The 16,340-nt window shown below is 39.2% G+C and overlaps 2 protein-coding genes across 3 annotated transcripts in view; both read right to left on the bottom strand.

Annotated features, from left to right (window-relative positions):
• Positions 1-1,279: 1,279 nt before the first annotated feature.
• socs9 (suppressor of cytokine signaling 9) lies at positions 1,280-6,287 on the bottom strand. The gene is made up of 2 exons (XM_007554363.2): positions 6,129-6,287; positions 1,280-4,246 (listed from the first exon to the last, which is right to left on the bottom strand). Exon 2 carries the CDS (start codon positions 4,083-4,085, stop codon positions 2,430-2,432), a length of 1,656 nt encoding a protein of 551 aa, XP_007554425.1. The 5' UTR covers positions 4,086-4,246; positions 6,129-6,287; the 3' UTR covers positions 1,280-2,429.
• Positions 6,288-7,077: 790 nt separating this feature from the next.
• samd4b (sterile alpha motif domain containing 4B) overlaps positions 7,078-16,340 on the bottom strand; it is a 17,813-nt gene continuing 8,550 nt past the window's right edge. For both annotated transcript variants that reach the window (XM_007554361.2, XM_007554360.2), the window contains 9 exons: positions 15,402-15,511; positions 15,023-15,109; positions 14,643-14,916; positions 13,425-13,510; positions 13,186-13,301; positions 12,856-13,048; positions 11,486-11,612; positions 10,464-10,547; positions 7,078-9,323 (listed from right to left, as the gene is read on the bottom strand). In XM_007554361.2, coding sequence (XP_007554423.1) covers positions 9,295-9,323; positions 10,464-10,547; positions 11,486-11,612; positions 12,856-13,048; positions 13,186-13,301; positions 13,425-13,510; positions 14,643-14,916; positions 15,023-15,109; positions 15,402-15,511 — 1,106 coding nt within the window. In that variant the 3' untranslated portion in view covers positions 7,078-9,294. The remainder of the gene's footprint in view (positions 9,324-10,463; positions 10,548-11,485; positions 11,613-12,855; positions 13,049-13,185; positions 13,302-13,424; positions 13,511-14,642; positions 14,917-15,022; positions 15,110-15,401; positions 15,512-16,340) is intronic.

Here is a 16,340-nt window from a genome sequence, read left to right as displayed (position 1 = left end):
TTTTTTATTTTTTTAATTTTATTTTTTTTTGTTTACATATTTGTTAAAACTTTCATTATGTTGTATCAGTATAACATGAGAAAAATCTGTGAAAAATCTACCTCCTCTTTGTGGTACAACTGCCATCTGAAGAAATACACTGGTCAGAAACAACCAATCAGAGCCAGGGGGAGTGTCTTCTGGCTGTCAATCATGCATGTGCATGTGGCGTTAGATGTGCTAGTAGCTGAGAAATAAATTACCAAATCAGGAAAACTGTTTATCCACTGCCTCTGGTGGCATGCTAAGTAGTCTTAGCATCCACGGCAGGTTCTGCTGCGCTAAGATGCTCCTCCTGGCTGTATATCTGCAGATGGTCATAGGATGACAAGGAGCCAGAGGAGCTTTTTTTGTTTTGTTTTTTTTCACAATTACCTCTCATATTATACTCTCACAACATAGTGATATTTTTCATACATTTGTAAAAAAAACAAAAAACAAAAACAAAAAAAACATTTTATAAGTTATCTACTGCAGATTCAAAGCCCACATTACACTTGAGATTATGAAGACCAACAGTAATGGCTTAAACAATAGAATTTTTTTTGTTAGTTTTTTTTTATATAAATGTTGATATTTTTGTCGACAATGAGAGCAGGAATAAAGTTTGGGGAAAATATATTTCCGTCCAAATTCCTAACAAATTCCATCCAAATTACTTACTTTGAAGGAGCTTACTTCAAAGTAAGTAAACTCCTTACTGCGCAGCAGTTCAGTGTTAGTCAGGAGACTCGGTTTATATTTACCTGTAATTCATCCTCTGCTACAGGACACTGATTGCGGAATACAGGGTTGCTTCAATAGAGCACACGAACCTCCTGAGATTAAGGCTGGGTAGCATACTGACCTCAAATTCAAACCTGACGATTGGTTCCGTGGCGTAGCATCGCAAAACACAAAACACACTGCTGCTGGAAGCTTTTTCACATTTTGTCACACAAATAAAACTCCTTTAAAAAAAAGTGTCACGCATTTGTATTCTACTCACCGTTTTAGAGCTTGTAGAGGCAGCTTTTGAAAGAACAGGTGCAGCCCGTCTTTTGGGGTACGTTTCTACCAGCTTTCCACAACAGACTGTAAATGTGTGCCGTTTCTTTTCAGAATCTCAAACTGGAGAGGTAAGCTTCTTGGTTTTTATGATGCAGTTTTTCAGCAATATTCTCTAACAATTACCTGAGGTCTTCACGTAACAGCTGGATTTACATGCAGTTTAATTACATCAATCACTGATAAGGTGCAATTTTTTTTGTTTGTTTTTTACTTTCGGTGCCTAAGGTCCGAAATGAACTTGGAAATAAATATTTTCAGTTTCCTGCTTCATCTTCTAGGAACCAGTTAGAGAAAAAAGAAAACCATGAAGTTAAAGGTGCTGTTTTCAGTAAATGTTTTAAGGCTGCTTTTACTAATTTTGAGAAGGACTCATCTGTCTGTTACCGCTTTAATTAATATTTTTACAAATGTATTTTTGCTATAACTAAATGACTACAACGCAGCAGGGCATTCTGGGTAAATACTACTAAACTAAACACGCGAGTCTAACGCTATTGGGGAAAATAGCTCGTGGTCTTTCGCCGTAGACAAAAGCGAAATCATACAACTGCTAAAATCTGATGCTGTTCTATTTTGTTTACAGAAAGGAGGAAGGTGCTCATATCTTCTTCGGTGGTTTTTGTGTTGTTTCCTTCAGTGGTTCTTGATGCAGCGCCTCCACACGGGGGAGGACAGGTTTTTCAAACAGTTTAGTTGATTTGACGGTGCCGGTGTGAAAGCAAACCGCACCAGCTGAAAATGTAACAAATGTTGCAGTTTTGGTCCCCAATGAACAGACTCTGTCCGACTATCAAATGAGAAAACACTCTCAATCTCAATGGTATTAACCTGGTTAAAATTAATAATAAAATAATCTATTACTTTATGTTGGTCTAAATCTAGGAAAAAAAAGTTAAATCTGTGGTTTTTAACATGACGAAATGTGAAAAAAGCTCAAGTACAAAGACTTCTGCACTGCGGTGTAAAACTTGCAGCACCTCAGTGACGATCCCCGTAAGGATGCGTTTCAGCTTCTCAGTGTGTGATCGATGAGCAGTTCCATTATAATCATCTTGATTCATACCCTCATCATCAGATAATTAAGATGATTTAGTCACACTTGAAGACACAGATGAGATGCAGTCCTCTAAGCAGCATGAATCTGAAACTTGTTTGTTTAATTTCAGCTTAGCATCGCTCTGAATGTGCAAGATCAGTGAGATTACACGTTGTCTCATCAGTGTGGTTTAGTACAATTGCTATGAGATTCAGCAGGAATAAAATAAATAAATACAGTGTTGTGTGAGTTGATACAGCTAAATACTTTTAAATATTTGGTTGAGTCCGGTTTCTAGTCTTCTTCATTCCCACCACGTGTCCATCCGCCGTACTCGCACTTTCTGCTTGTAATGGTATTCCTTCAAGTGTTTTTTCAGCGCGTTTGGAATAGGGAGGACGTTGATCCCGTCGTACGTGGTGCAGCTGCTTATCACCGCCCTGCAGATGTGCTGCAGGCTGAATGGGTGTGTGCGATGGATGGGGTTAGAGAGGAGGGGCTCGAAGAACATGCAGGAGTTGGGGTCCTTGTAGTGCTCCAGCAGGCCCGTGACAGTGGGCGCATGGAAGACGCTGGGGTCATGGACGTCGAAGCTGAAGTTGTGATTCCACTGCTCAATGCGCGCGTGCAGCGAGCGGCCGTAGCGCCGGAAGCTGACGGAGAACAGGTAGTCTTCCTGGGCAGAGTCGCGCAGCAGGAAGGTGCCTTCGGGTTTCCCCTCCAGCAGCGTCTCCGCCTCGTAGCGGTCCATGACTCCCCAGTAGCACGGGAGGTTGGTGATCTGCAGCAGGTCCGGCACTAAACAGTGGATGTAGTCGATCTGGGTGTGGAAGCGGTAGCCTTCGTGGGGTGTCTGGTGCTCGGTTCGAGGGAGCGCAGCGGCTCTCGAACTCGAATTGCTCACCGCTGCTGCTGCCGCCGCCTCCGCGTCAACTGTCGGATCGGAGGCGGCATCCGAGGCGTGGAGGGAAGCGGACGCTGAGGCCGCCACTTCGTCAAGCGTGTCCAAGCAGCTCTGTAGCAGGAGCTGGTGTTGCTGCTGCCTTTGAAGAAGCATCTGTTGCTGCTGGTGAGCAGAGGCGCCCTCGTTGCCGGCCAACTCATTCATGCCGTGAGCCAGCTTGGGGCCGTGCTTGTACAGCGGGTTGATCTGAGCCGTCACCTCGAACGTGTGGATCTCGGCGTTAGGCGGCGGCTCCACGCCTTGCTCGATGCTGATGCGCCTGCGCTCTCGCAATTTGTCGTCCACATCCTCCACGGCGGCCGTCGCTGAAGTCGGGGCGCTGCACACCACTGCTGTGGGATCCAACAGGGGAGGCTGGGTGATGGGGGCTGTGTGCTGCTTAATGAGATACCACTTCTGAGCCAGCTCTGACCCTACGGGGAACGGGCAGTCGTCCAACATCAGTTCGCTGAGATGGATCTTCCGCCTGGAGGAGGAGGCGCAGGCGGCTGATGATGGAAAGGCCTGCGGGGGTGGAGGTGGTGCCGTTGCAGCACTGTGGGTCTTTATCGGGAAACACTGGCCCATTGCATCCTGGATTTTTTGCCTGAGAGTACGGCTGCTGCTTGAGCCTCGGCCCTCCACCTCGCCTAGGGGAGGTAATTCTGCGGCAGAGCAAACGGTGCCCTGACCTTGCTTGGCGGTGACACCTTGCCCCGGAGTGGATCCCGCCACGTCCAAACCCTGCCATTTCCAGGTTTCCTTCAGTGGGGAGGTGGAAGAGGAGGTTTGGCTCCTGGCCTCCAGATCGTTCAACAGTTCGCCATACTCAAACCCGTCACTGACGGGTCGCTCGGCGGCGGTGTCGTGCGTGGAGAGGCCTTTGTTCTTCCCCTTCCCGCTTTTCCGACCACCAGCAGAGTCTCTTCTCTCCTCCGACCGGCTCTGTCTCACTTTTGGGCGGGCTCCCCTCTCTCGCTCCTTCCCTCTGTTTCCCGACTCATTTGGTAATGACATTCTAGATTATGTGGAGAAGAAGTTACAGTTGTACCAGTCTAGAAAGTCGCCATAGGATAAGCTGGATATGCAGTTATCTTTCGGGAAGTTTTTCATCCACATCACTAATTTCAGATGTCTATCAATGTCCAAGTATAGTAGTCAGAAAGGTGTTGAACAACCTGCAAAAACAAAAATGACAGCACAATTTACTCACAAGAAAAAATTCACGCCATACAGGCACAAACAAATTTGACCCATGCTAACGATATGTAAAAAGTCTTAAAATATTCCAACAGTCTCATACTAGAAATGTTTAAAAAGGTCTTTTCAATTGAACACAATTTAGTGGGAAAAACAAAGATTAAACATATTGTTCACCACCAAAAAGACAATACTTTCACATGGCTGGAGCCTTGAGCATTCCTCTTTGTACCATCTCTGAATATTTCAGAGTCCTAGCTCTTCTCCCATCAACTATTCTTTTCAGCTAACTCCTTTGGTCTGTCATAGATTGAGGTCCAAAGACTGAGATGGAGGAAAGTTGATTTCGTGTCTGGTAAATCATTTCTACGTTGATGTTTTGGATGTTAATGTGCAAAGACCCAATGATGGCCTGTTTTCCAATTTTCTTCCAGATTTTTATTTGAAATATTCTGATATTTTATTTTGGCCACACACTTCGAACATGGTTGTTGTTTTGTTTTCCCTAAACTGAATATATGTTGTTTTTTTGTTTGATATTTATAGAGCCCTCTAAGGGACATATTTTGCATACAGTCACAAATGTCAATTTAAAATTTCAAATCTATACACATTGTAAAATGTGAAAATGTGTTTATTATTAACTCTTAATTATTGCACTCTTGTGCAAAAAACTGATTGTAAATCAATTTAGTCACTGCATGTTTATGTCTGTGAAAGGGAACTGCACATGAAAACAGCCATTTAAACCATTCATACTACCAACACAAAGGAGTTGGTAGTCTCTTTGTCAGATGACTTTATTATCCCGTGATAACTCAGAAATAGTCCAAATAGCTTAGATGTGTTTTTTCATTTCTTTCCTTTTTACGGAAAGTTTCTGTTTGTATCATAGGTTTGTGGTGCATTTCTATCCTTAAGGGAAAGATATAAAACTTAAGATATTTAACAAGATATTGACATACATGAAAAAACTTCATGAAAGCCTTAAAATATATAGATTTTCAGACAAATACCAGAAAAAAATATCAATTGGCAATTTCAGGAACTGGAAACAGAAAAAAAACGTGTCTCAGATATTGATTTGCAACATTATCCATCTAATCAAGATTAGATGCACAGAGTAAATAATGCAAAAATATTAGATTTTGAATATTTTTGGCGATATACGTACTATTACATCATTTTGGTTTAATCAAAAACCAAAATGTGATAGAAATAAGCATATTTATTAAATTTAAGGTGAATCCATCTATCCGCCTGTATTTAATACGGGCTCAACAGTTTTAAATCTAAACTACTACGATTTAACCCTAAGTTTTCTACTTTCATTCAAAAATTAGAAGTTACTCAAACTAGTTAACGTTATTATAATAACTTCATATACTGGAGAAGACTGCGTGGTATAAAAGCATCCAAATGCATATACTGTTCATTTTATTTTCGGTTTAAAGCCAAACACTAAAATGTTAACTTACTTTCTCGTACACCAGGTTCTGTCTCCTTAAATCACACCAAGTTACTGTGATTTCGAGAAAGACTCAGACATCTATCAACTTTATATACATTACCAACATTAACTCCCGTTTAATGTTGGGGGATCGTTTGTTTTGTTTCTCGCAAATTTACTTATAATGCATGTTTTAGAAATACGGGAGAAATGTTAACAGCAGCTGCTAAGTTAGCATCTGAGCTAAGCTAAGTCAGCTGTTTTCATTGGGTACAAGCTAAATTAGCTTAGCGACTAGCTTTCTGCTAACTTGGCTACTCCTAACTCCTGGAAAGAAACGACTTAGTTTTAATGGTAAAGCAACTCGTAAAACTCGTCTTTAGTTGCCAATACACAAAATTAAAACATACCTTGAGCAATTGCAAAGTAGTTTCCATATCAACTACGTAGCTTTTCCACTGATAAAGTAAGGACGTTAAGAAGGAAGCTAGCTGTTAGCTTGACGAACAGCAGACGGGGAGGGAAACTACCTATGACTCGGAAGTGAAAGCCACACGGAATTGTGGCAAATTTCTAAAATAAAAGCAAAAAAGACGTTATTATACAACTACAATTCTTCTCTAACGTACAAAAATCAAGCCAAGTGGACACAAAAAACACAACTTTAGTTTGCAAAAGAACTGAACCTCTTTATTTGGACTGTCATGATCCGACGGATGTTGTACTTCAGACCATTCACACACAAAAGTGACAGTAAAAAAGTAGAATAAAGCATGTGATGCAAAAGGTTCACAAAATATTAGAAAATGTCAGGGGAAAAGTTATTTATAATTAAATATAAATTGTACATGACAAACGCGCAGTATGACCTACAGCTGGCTGCAGAATTGAACTATCATAAACCCTGGGCAACACTTGGTAGATGTCTCCATATGACACAAGCTCTGTACCTCTTCTATTGGATTCCTAACACCAGGCTGAACTCATGAAATGCAGTTCCCCAACTCATTTCTTGGATCGCTGGAATGTAAACATGGAGTAAACATATTCCTTGGCCCGTTGATAGTGTTTCAGTTTACTCATCGCATCATTTTTATTTTTGGCTCAGATAAGCATCGTCATCCCCTGCTGTATCAGCATCATAAACACACACTTGCAAAAATCTGTATTGTACCTCTGTGTCCATTAAATGTAATAAATAGGCTGTTGACAGCAACAGAGGCTATGAAAAGGACAATCTGAGCCATTTGTGACAACACAGCTGATGAACATAGTGGACTGCTAAAAGAAAAAGTAGATTGCGTGTCATAAAGCCCGCATTTACCTCACAAACTGGAGTTCAGACTGTGGGTGCAATGCTTTTTTTTTTTTTACCAAGTCAGATCAATCCGAGAGCCTGCTCTGAAGAAATCCATGACTAGAATGCGGCCACTTTTAAAATAAATGTTTCGAGTGTTTCCATTTTAGGCACCAGATGAACAGTTTTATCAGGACATGGACAGCTAACAGTTTGAAATCACACGGCCAGAGAAAGCTGTTCTTTCTCCTCACCGCGTCATCCAGACTTTGTATAAACAGGGGAAAAAAAAAAAATCTGAGTGCTATTTGGAGTCCACAGATTTGCAGACAGAGGACTTTTTTTTTAGACTCCACCCAGCCATCTCAAAAGCGAGAAGGCTTCAGTTCTTTTGTGTTACATAGCGAGACAATAGATTACTCATGACATCAAATATTATGAATCGGGGGATCATCCCAGAAAGATGTAAACAGTGACATTTAGGCGATATGAACACATTTGTTGCAAGATGACTGGTCTCTAGCTGTTGGCGACACCTGGCGCTGTCAGCCATCATGTCCTCTTATCTACAACAGTGTTGCATTAGTGTGGCAAAACATGCGATTATAGAAAAGAAGCAGAAGTCATCAATATCAAGGGAAGAGTAAAAAATACAATTGGAAAAAAGATATCTGTAAATAACCATCTTTACTAGACAGACCTCCTATGGCTCTGCTGAAATAATATACGAATGTTTTTTTTTTCTCTCTCTCTCTCTCTTTTCCCTGCCTTATGAAGCAACCAAAAAGTGATCCAAAAAGTCCATTATCACACAAACATGCACCTCCGGCTCTGTCACATTCAAAGACAGAGGCTGGGGGGAAAAAAGAAAAAAAAAAAGACAAGTTTTCGATTCAACACTGATAACAGATGATAACGTAGGGAGCTCTGAGACTTGAAACACAGACAAACAGGAAAGAACAAAACAAAACATGGACATCATCAAGCACCTCAAAAACAAAATAAAAAATAATGATTCATCAAATCATCATGTTGGCCGTTTTTAAAGGACGAGGGCGCTCCGAGCGTTTCTTAAACGTTTTCCGAAAGCCAATCGCAAAGTTCCCCTTTCCCCCCAACAAGAGAACTGAGATCTTTTTTCATTTAGCGTTCACTGGATCGTAAATTGAAAACGCTCTGGCCTCTTCGCTTTTATCAGTTCAGTATCTAACAAGCTCCTGCATGGTGAAAACCTTGCCAGCTCTTACTAAGCCGCCCCTTCGCCCCCTTTCGGGGTTTCCCTGGCACAAAATGAGATTCATCATCATTTATGACGTAGGACGTTAAAATAAAAGACAAGTTGCGGCTGGCAATAATTTTTCACACTGCTATTTTTTTTTTTTTGTTTAATTGTTCTGCTGCAACTCACTACAAATATCTTTCACAAATTAACAAACGCACAACCCTTGTCTTTGGCTTTGTTGAAGCTTAGAGGAGGACAGTTACTTTTTTTTTTACTTTATATGTCAAAGTGAAACAAAAAGAGATGCCCTAAAGCTGAAATACAAACTATTTCTCACTCCTGTTTGGTCCTCTGGTTTCCGTTTGTGCAACGAAATCTCCAACGAGGACATAAAAAAAAAGTTATAATAAAAAAAAAAATAAAACAGCCTAATTTTAAAGCCCTGACTAGAGCTGCCTATAGGATTAGTAGGTTAACACCAACCTCCAGGTGAAACCTCAGAGAGTGTACCATGATGACCAATTACAGTTAGTGCCTAATATCAAAGATAAGTTAATAAAAGTGCCTCACTTGTGGCTGGAAATTTATTATTATTATTTTTCGAATCTAGAACACGGGTCAAGGGGCTGTCAGTGTGTTGTGGATAGAAAACCTTGTTCCAAGGCAGTAAGAGAAGAAGAGCAAATTCAGGGCAGAACCCCTAAAGACAGCACCAATCCACTGCTTTTTTTTTTTTCTTTTTTTCTCCGTATTGTGGTAAACTGAACCGCTGCACGACCATGTCACAGTCCTGCTGCAGGTGACATGGCACAGCCGACACAGTTCACCGTTTCTCTGTTCCACAATATAATAATCATCTGTATTCCATTTTTAATAAACTTAGTTGTATATAATAAAGTACAAAAATATTAAAGAACATATACACAGTTTTTTTGTCATGTTGTAGTGACTGCGTTGCCTGGGGTTTTTTTTTTTTTTTTTTTTTTTGAAGCATCACATCTGTCTTTGTGCTGAACCGAGCAGGCCTCCAATGAAGTGTCTTTTTTTTTTTTCCTCTTCATATTGTTGATGTCCGATCAGTTCCATCTGAGAAGAAAAGACAAGACACAGTTAGGCAACAGCCTGCAATGAGTGTATACATACGTCTTAATTTTGTCAGGTAGGGAAAACCCCAGTGATGGTGAAATTACATCTCTTGTCCAGTAGGTGGTAGTACGTATAATGACTAGAACCCATTAAAACAGCATTTTTTTTTGTTTTCCATTGTAATCTTAATATTATTCCATTAATCTTGACATTAATGAATGCATTTCAGCCACAGTTATTGTATTCAAGACAGTGGATATGAAATACACCACCTCTAGGATGTCATTTTACTTTTTCTTTTCTTTTCTTTTCTAAACAGTTCCATCTATTTTCAAAGTTTTGCTAAGTTTTTTTTTTATCCATTTTTTTTTTTACTTTTTAGCTTTAAACAGTTTATTCCCTATTCAGGTGCAGATATAAATAGCAAATGCTGTGAGTGACACAATCAGTTGAAACAATTATATATTCATCTGTAACATTATACTTCCCTTACAAGTTGAAGCCTTTTTCTCTGGTTGCCCTCACTTGCTGAGTTTCCGATGACCATACTGAGCAATTTGACATTTAGAGAATACATTTACATAATGTTAACGCTAATTAAAAAAAAAAAAAAAAGCTGTCATCATCAGCTTTATTAGACACAAATGGGTCGTTTTTTTTTGATAACATTTTTTGCCACTAGAATGAGGTGTTTTTTTTTTTTGTTTTTTTTTTTGTCTGTATCAAAATTGGTTTATTTCACAATACTGGAATGAAACACTTTTTTTGCATCACGAGTCACGTGATCAGCAACCAGATATTGCCACTGACACAAACAACCAAGAAGACGATGGCAGGAAGTAGCTGGAGGATGATGGCACGGTGAGTTTTTTAACAACTTCTAGCATGAACAAACTTATTTCCGTATAATTTTAACTATGCAAAACTTTGTTCTTCGGCGATTAGCGGAATATTGACAAAGTTTTGCACCAACTTGTAATGGAAATGCAAATAGTGATTAGAAGCTTTCTTCTGGCTACACAGCTGTTTTCTCCTAATTTCCCATCAAACACACCACAAGTTGGTGTTTTTTGAATGAACAAACATGTAAGGTTTCGTAGGTTGTAGCATGGATAGCTAATGTGTGGTGGAGACACTTACCCCCTAAGGCATGCTCCGTCATACTGAGGCACAGTGACTCCAGCGTGGGGTTGATCTCCAGGTCAGAACCTGGAACTTGGCATTCTTAAGAAAACGGGAAGAATCGACATTAAGATCCTATTTACTCAATCATTTGGATTTTTGTTGCTTTTTTTCATGCCAAATTTTATAAATGTCTGACATGTTTTTCTTGCAATGTAGAAAGAGGATTAATGCGATTTTTTTTATTATTATTTTAAAAATCAGAATTAAAGCATGCTGTGGGACAGAAAATGCACCAAATAGTTCTACTTTATCAACTAATCAAAGACAGGTAAATTGTTAGCAAAGAAAACAGCTGATATCCAGGTGTCACAGCAGAAAGTTAAAGTAAGTGGAGCCGTGCAACTCACACAAATGTAAAAGAAACTAGAAAAATAACAATCAAAGCCAAAGCAGCCAATACAGTACTGCTACTAAAAATAGTATTGAGAGATTAAAAAAAAACGCAGCTAAGTATGCAAGTCAAAGTATACAGATTGTTATGTTACATGATAGTGAGTTGTACGAGTGAAAGCAGTCTGCTTTGTCCATTGTCTAAGCAGTAAAAGAAGTATTATTGTTTTCTAATTGTTCCATTTTGTTCAATTGAGATACACCCTTAAATATGCGATGTCTGTCTGCAAGGCTCAAAAATGAACCAAAACATTTTGAGGCATGCAGCAAGCGTACAATGTTCACATAACTTCTGTAGCTATTAGCAAGCCATTAGGTTGCAGTCAAATTTGCCAATTTCAAATAATCTAATTAATAATTAACAGTTTTGGATGAGAAAAAAAACACAGCACAAGTAACACGGTTAAAAATGTGTAGTAGAAAAATATTCTTAGTTTCAAACTAATAAAAAACTGTTTATATATATATATACACACACACACACACACACACATATAAAGATATATAAAAAAATATATATAAAAAGTAATAACTATAGCTTGTGGGTAAGTGTATGAGCATAATGAACATATGCTGATGTGCGCCACCTTGCTGCTGGAACATGAGCATGGTTTGTGGAGATGTGTGGACAGGAAGCGAGTGGGTCCGCTGCACAGAGCTGCGACTCTGACTTGGCATGCTGTTGCTGCCCCCAGGGTTGGCAAACCACAGGTTCTGTGGAGGAAGACAAAACCGTGTCACATCAATCTGATTCAGACTTTTGGAAATGGTTTGCTAATCATTCAGATATATGCAATAATAATAATAATAATAATAAAATCTGATTCAAAAAAGGGACAACAAAGGAAAACCAATGTGTGTAAAAAAGGTTTTCAAAACATGCATTCGGTTCTAATTACAAGCTACATCTAATGTCATCCACTTAAACTTCATCCCAGTTATCAACATTTTCGCATTTATGAGTGCTTTAACCTTTCACATACAGCAGGTACAGCACCTACCAGGATTTTGGACAACTTTTGAATTTTTCCCTATTTTTTCCACAATAAAACATCTTTAATGTATTTTATTGAGACACCGTTTCACTCACCACCATAATGAAGCACATAATTGGAAGGAAATGTATGCATGTTATGCAAATCAAAATACAAAATGTTGTATTTTTAACATAAGACCTGCAGTGAAGTTGAGGAAATGGCAAATGTAAGAAGATTTTCTTACATTTACCAAATTTAATTTCTTGGAAAATGTATTTCAAACAATATTCTCTCTTCCCTTCAACCTTACAATTTATATAGTACTTTTACTCAATCACATAAAATACCAAATCTATGGATATCACTTGACAAAATGTAAAAAAGATTAGTATACTGAAATACTTTTTAGGTTACATACAGGTTTCAACAAGTCAAATTTAAGACCTTTCTACTGCCAGCTCAAATGAAATTTAAGACCGAAAAAAAGTCTTAATATAGGTTAGAGGACCCTGCTGGCTCATATTGGTTGGCGAAAGAAGTGATCCAGTGGTAAAAACAAACATTGTCCAACCAACTTGTTCTATATTTGCTCTTACCCAGGAGAGATGCATAAAAAAGCTAGTTAGCTAGCAAAGGTATATTAGCAGCTAGTTAGCGACCGCGCCTCGTCACAGAACGCAACCATGATGTTGGCATGTGACTCAAACTTTTGCCTGACAGAAAAGTCCCACAACAATAAAATTTAAGACCTGTCACTAGCGTATTTAAGACTTATTAACTTCGATAAGTTGAAGACAACATTGAAAGTAACATTTAAGGCCAACTTACATTTTTCGAAATGAATTTAAGGCATTTTAAGACTTTCATTTTACATACAAAAATTTAAGGCTTTTTACAGATGTGTGGACACCTCACTTTTAGCTTAAGATCACTCTATGGTAGGCAGGAGCCATTTTTTATTCCCTGGAGGTAATACTGACTTGTCTACCCTGTCCTGCCAACGCAGGATTGGTGAGTGTGTGGCGTGGAGATGCTCCACCGATCCCGCCAGGAAGACACATGCGCCCAGCTGGGAGTCCACGAGGGGTCATCGGGAACTGCCGCTGGCCCCGTCGGCTAACACCCCCACTCACAGAGCCTGCTGTGGGCAGGGAGTTTGACCCATAGTTCCAGCTGAAACAGCACAGGTAGAAAACAGAAGTTATATGGAGGAAACGGGAGGATGAATTCAGTGAGGTTACATTAAGTTATTCTGACGAAAACAGTGGTTAGGAGAAAGATCAAAGGTAAAAGAAAGCAGGAAGCCTCACCCTTTCTGTCGGTACGCCGAAATGTCCGGCATAGCTTTCCGAGGGAACAGGCGCAGCAGCTTGAGGACCTGCTGCTTCCAGGTGACCAGCCTTTTCTTGTGAGTTTCTGAAAAAGCCTAACACCAAAAAAAAAAAAAAACAAAAAACAAAAAAAACTCTAAAAACATAGTTTCTGATAACTGATACAGCTTGCATGCAACATACTGACCAAGAACAGAAAAACAGAAGCTACTTCTCACCTCATGTGCAAGACACTTCTCAATAAGTTGAAGGTAACAGCTGATGTTTTCTTCATCTGGCCTTGAAACCAGCAGCTGGGTGCACACTGAAATGGCCAAACAATATTTCATGTTACCATACATGTTAAGGAGTTGAGGGAGATAGAGAAAAGGTCATAACTTTTGGATTTACAATTGACAATAAATATTCTATTAGCAAAGTGTAAGAATCTTGCGCATTTCATCAAGTGGGATTTCATGTAAAAGACCGACAAAGCAGAACGTAACTGTTTAGTAGAAGAAAAATGCTTTACGGCCTAAAACAAGTTTTTACACATTAATAGTAGTTTGGTGTGGACTTGTATTGCTCTCCTATTACACTAATAGTATTGTAACAAATATTAAAAGTCCAATTCAAGAGGGTCAAAATTATATGTGAACTACAGCATCATTAACATTTGCTAAGTATTTTCGCACACCCAAAGATCCAGTGGAGAAAGGTTTGGAGTAAAGCATATACACAAGTTAGACTGGCCCACTCAAAGGCCAGACCAATTGAAAGTCTGACTTAAGATTTAAATAATGTTGTTTATAACTTATCCAAATCAAATCTGTATGATTGGATCCAAATCTGACCTACTGGACTTATCTTTAGTTTCTAGAGGTGCAAATCTGGTAGATACACACTCTAAATGACTTGCAGTTGGATTTTCAGAGAAATGTTGTGATGCAAAGATTTGGCTCTGGAGGTGGAGCTCAATGCCAACATAAACATTTTAGTTTCTTTCTTTTTTTTATTTATTTATTTTTTTTTACAAAAAATTGTGTACATTTTTTTCCCCATTTCCAACTTTGTGTTGCTATATCACATAAAATCCCAATGAAATGCACTGAAGATTGTCATTGTAACACAATGTAGAAAAGTTTTGTTTTGGGAGCATAAATTATTTCACATAATACAACTTGACCTATGAAAAAAAAAATTATCTTTGGTTCACATGGTCTGCAATGAAAAACTTGATGTCAGTTAAGTAACTGCTTTGAGATTTCATAGGAGATTTTTCTTGTATTTTTCGGGGTTTCTTTGCTCCAGCAGTGCAACTGTTAAATTTCTCATTGGTTTGACATTCTACTCAAGTTAAAAAACATCACCTTCTAAAAGACAAATCTGTCACCTTTCTTTATGAACCAAATTTAACTCCAATCAGCCACAATCACAAGCTCAGAGGTTAATGTTACCTTTTCCCATGACACGAGTGAACTGTCCCGCTATGTCCCCATCTGAGATGGGCGTGACTGACGAGTCTCCGTCGCAGGGGGGTGGATTGTGGGACTGCAAGTCCTCGGACGTCGCTTCTTTGTCCGCTCCTGTTTTTGTGCCGTCTGTTGAGGAAGTGGAGGTGTCCGAGACGGGTTGTGCTGCGCTGGGCGGACTGTAGGCCTTAATGGGTGTGATGATGATCTGCTGAAGCTCCTGGAGGGCGTTGCGCAGGTTTCCCCCTTCCAAAATATCCTGACAGGACACGAGGGCATCAATATCAAAAAATGTGGAAGTGTACACTCTGTTTTTAGATGTTTGATGTCTTTTTCGTAGCTACAGAGGAAGCTGAAATATTCACCTTCTCCAAAGACTTGAGTATACTCTGTCTGTCTCGCAGCTTCTGGATACTCAACGCAATCTTGTGTCGCGCTCCTTTCGTGACGTTCTGATCAAGACAAGACAAACAGTAGACTGGTGTGAGAAGTCGTGTCTTTCAAGGCACACTGAGCAATTTATACAGTCACTAAATAACAAACCTAATCACCGTCTGTTTCAAGGAAGGCGAGGGGAGGGGAAAAATATCCGACCATTTCCTACAATGTGTGACTGGCTCAATATAACTGCAGAGTTCATTGTTTAATTTCACGCCTCATTGAGAGCTTACGCATGACCAGGTTTGAAGACTGTACAGAAATCACAGTCGGCAGCAGTGAAGATGACAGAACAAATGGAAACACCTGAGATTCTAGATGTTGCTCCGTGAGGATCATCATCTCCTCGTAGGTCATCTGTGAGAATAGGGATGCATATTTATGAAGGCGAAGGCTCTTCAACCATGCAGGAACATCTGCAAAGAGGACGCACAAAGATAAAAAAAAATTAGCACCGTCAGTCAGATGATTAAAAAAAAATCAACCTTTTAACACTTGGCGAAGGGTGCATTCACACCCTTGGTCCGCTAGTTTGGTCCAGACCAAAAGTGGCCTTTTTTTTCCTTTTTAGTTTACTGCGGTTTGGGCTGTTATTACAACTGTAGTACAATTTTGAAAGTTACAAGTTTTTTTTTGTTTTTTTTTTCTGTTTTAAGAGCTGTGCCACATAAAACAACATTCTGCAGCTTCCCTTTACTGATACTGATACAGTGTAGTAATTTCGGTTCCAATAGAAAATAAATTATTTAGAAAATTTCGGTTCCAATAGAAAATAAATTATTTAGAAAACTCTCAGTTTATGTATAAAAGGAAGGCCCTACACTTTAATATGATGGCTACTGAATTCAAGAAGGTTCATGCAACAAAAATTGTAGGTTTTCCTTTTTTTGATGCATTTAGATGTTTCACCAATTTACCTGCCAATCAAAATGAAGTGTCTTGGGCCAAGTACAGTATTTATAGGAAGATTTACATATTTGATAATATTTTCCTTTACAACCCAGTCCATTTTTTAATTATTGTACATTTACTGGTGAAAAATTTATGCACAACAGTCAAAATAGCTTACAGCTTTTTGAAGTGGCAGCACATAGTGACGTTTTATAGCACAATTAAGTTGTTAGAAAAATACCATGTATATAAAGTAAAGATGTGCCGATCAGGTTTTTTCCTGCCGATTCCGATCACCCATGAGGGCCGATCACGGCTGATCACTGATACCGATCACATAATTATTCTTTTTTT

Source organism: Poecilia formosa, unplaced genomic scaffold (assembly GCF_000485575.1).
Source record: "Poecilia formosa unplaced genomic scaffold, Poecilia_formosa-5.1.2 Scaffold63, whole genome shotgun sequence".
Classification (NCBI taxonomy): domain Eukaryota; kingdom Metazoa; phylum Chordata; class Actinopteri; order Cyprinodontiformes; family Poeciliidae; genus Poecilia; species Poecilia formosa.
Note: the sequence above shows the minus strand (reverse complement) of the source record. Positions and strands in the feature narration are given on the sequence as shown.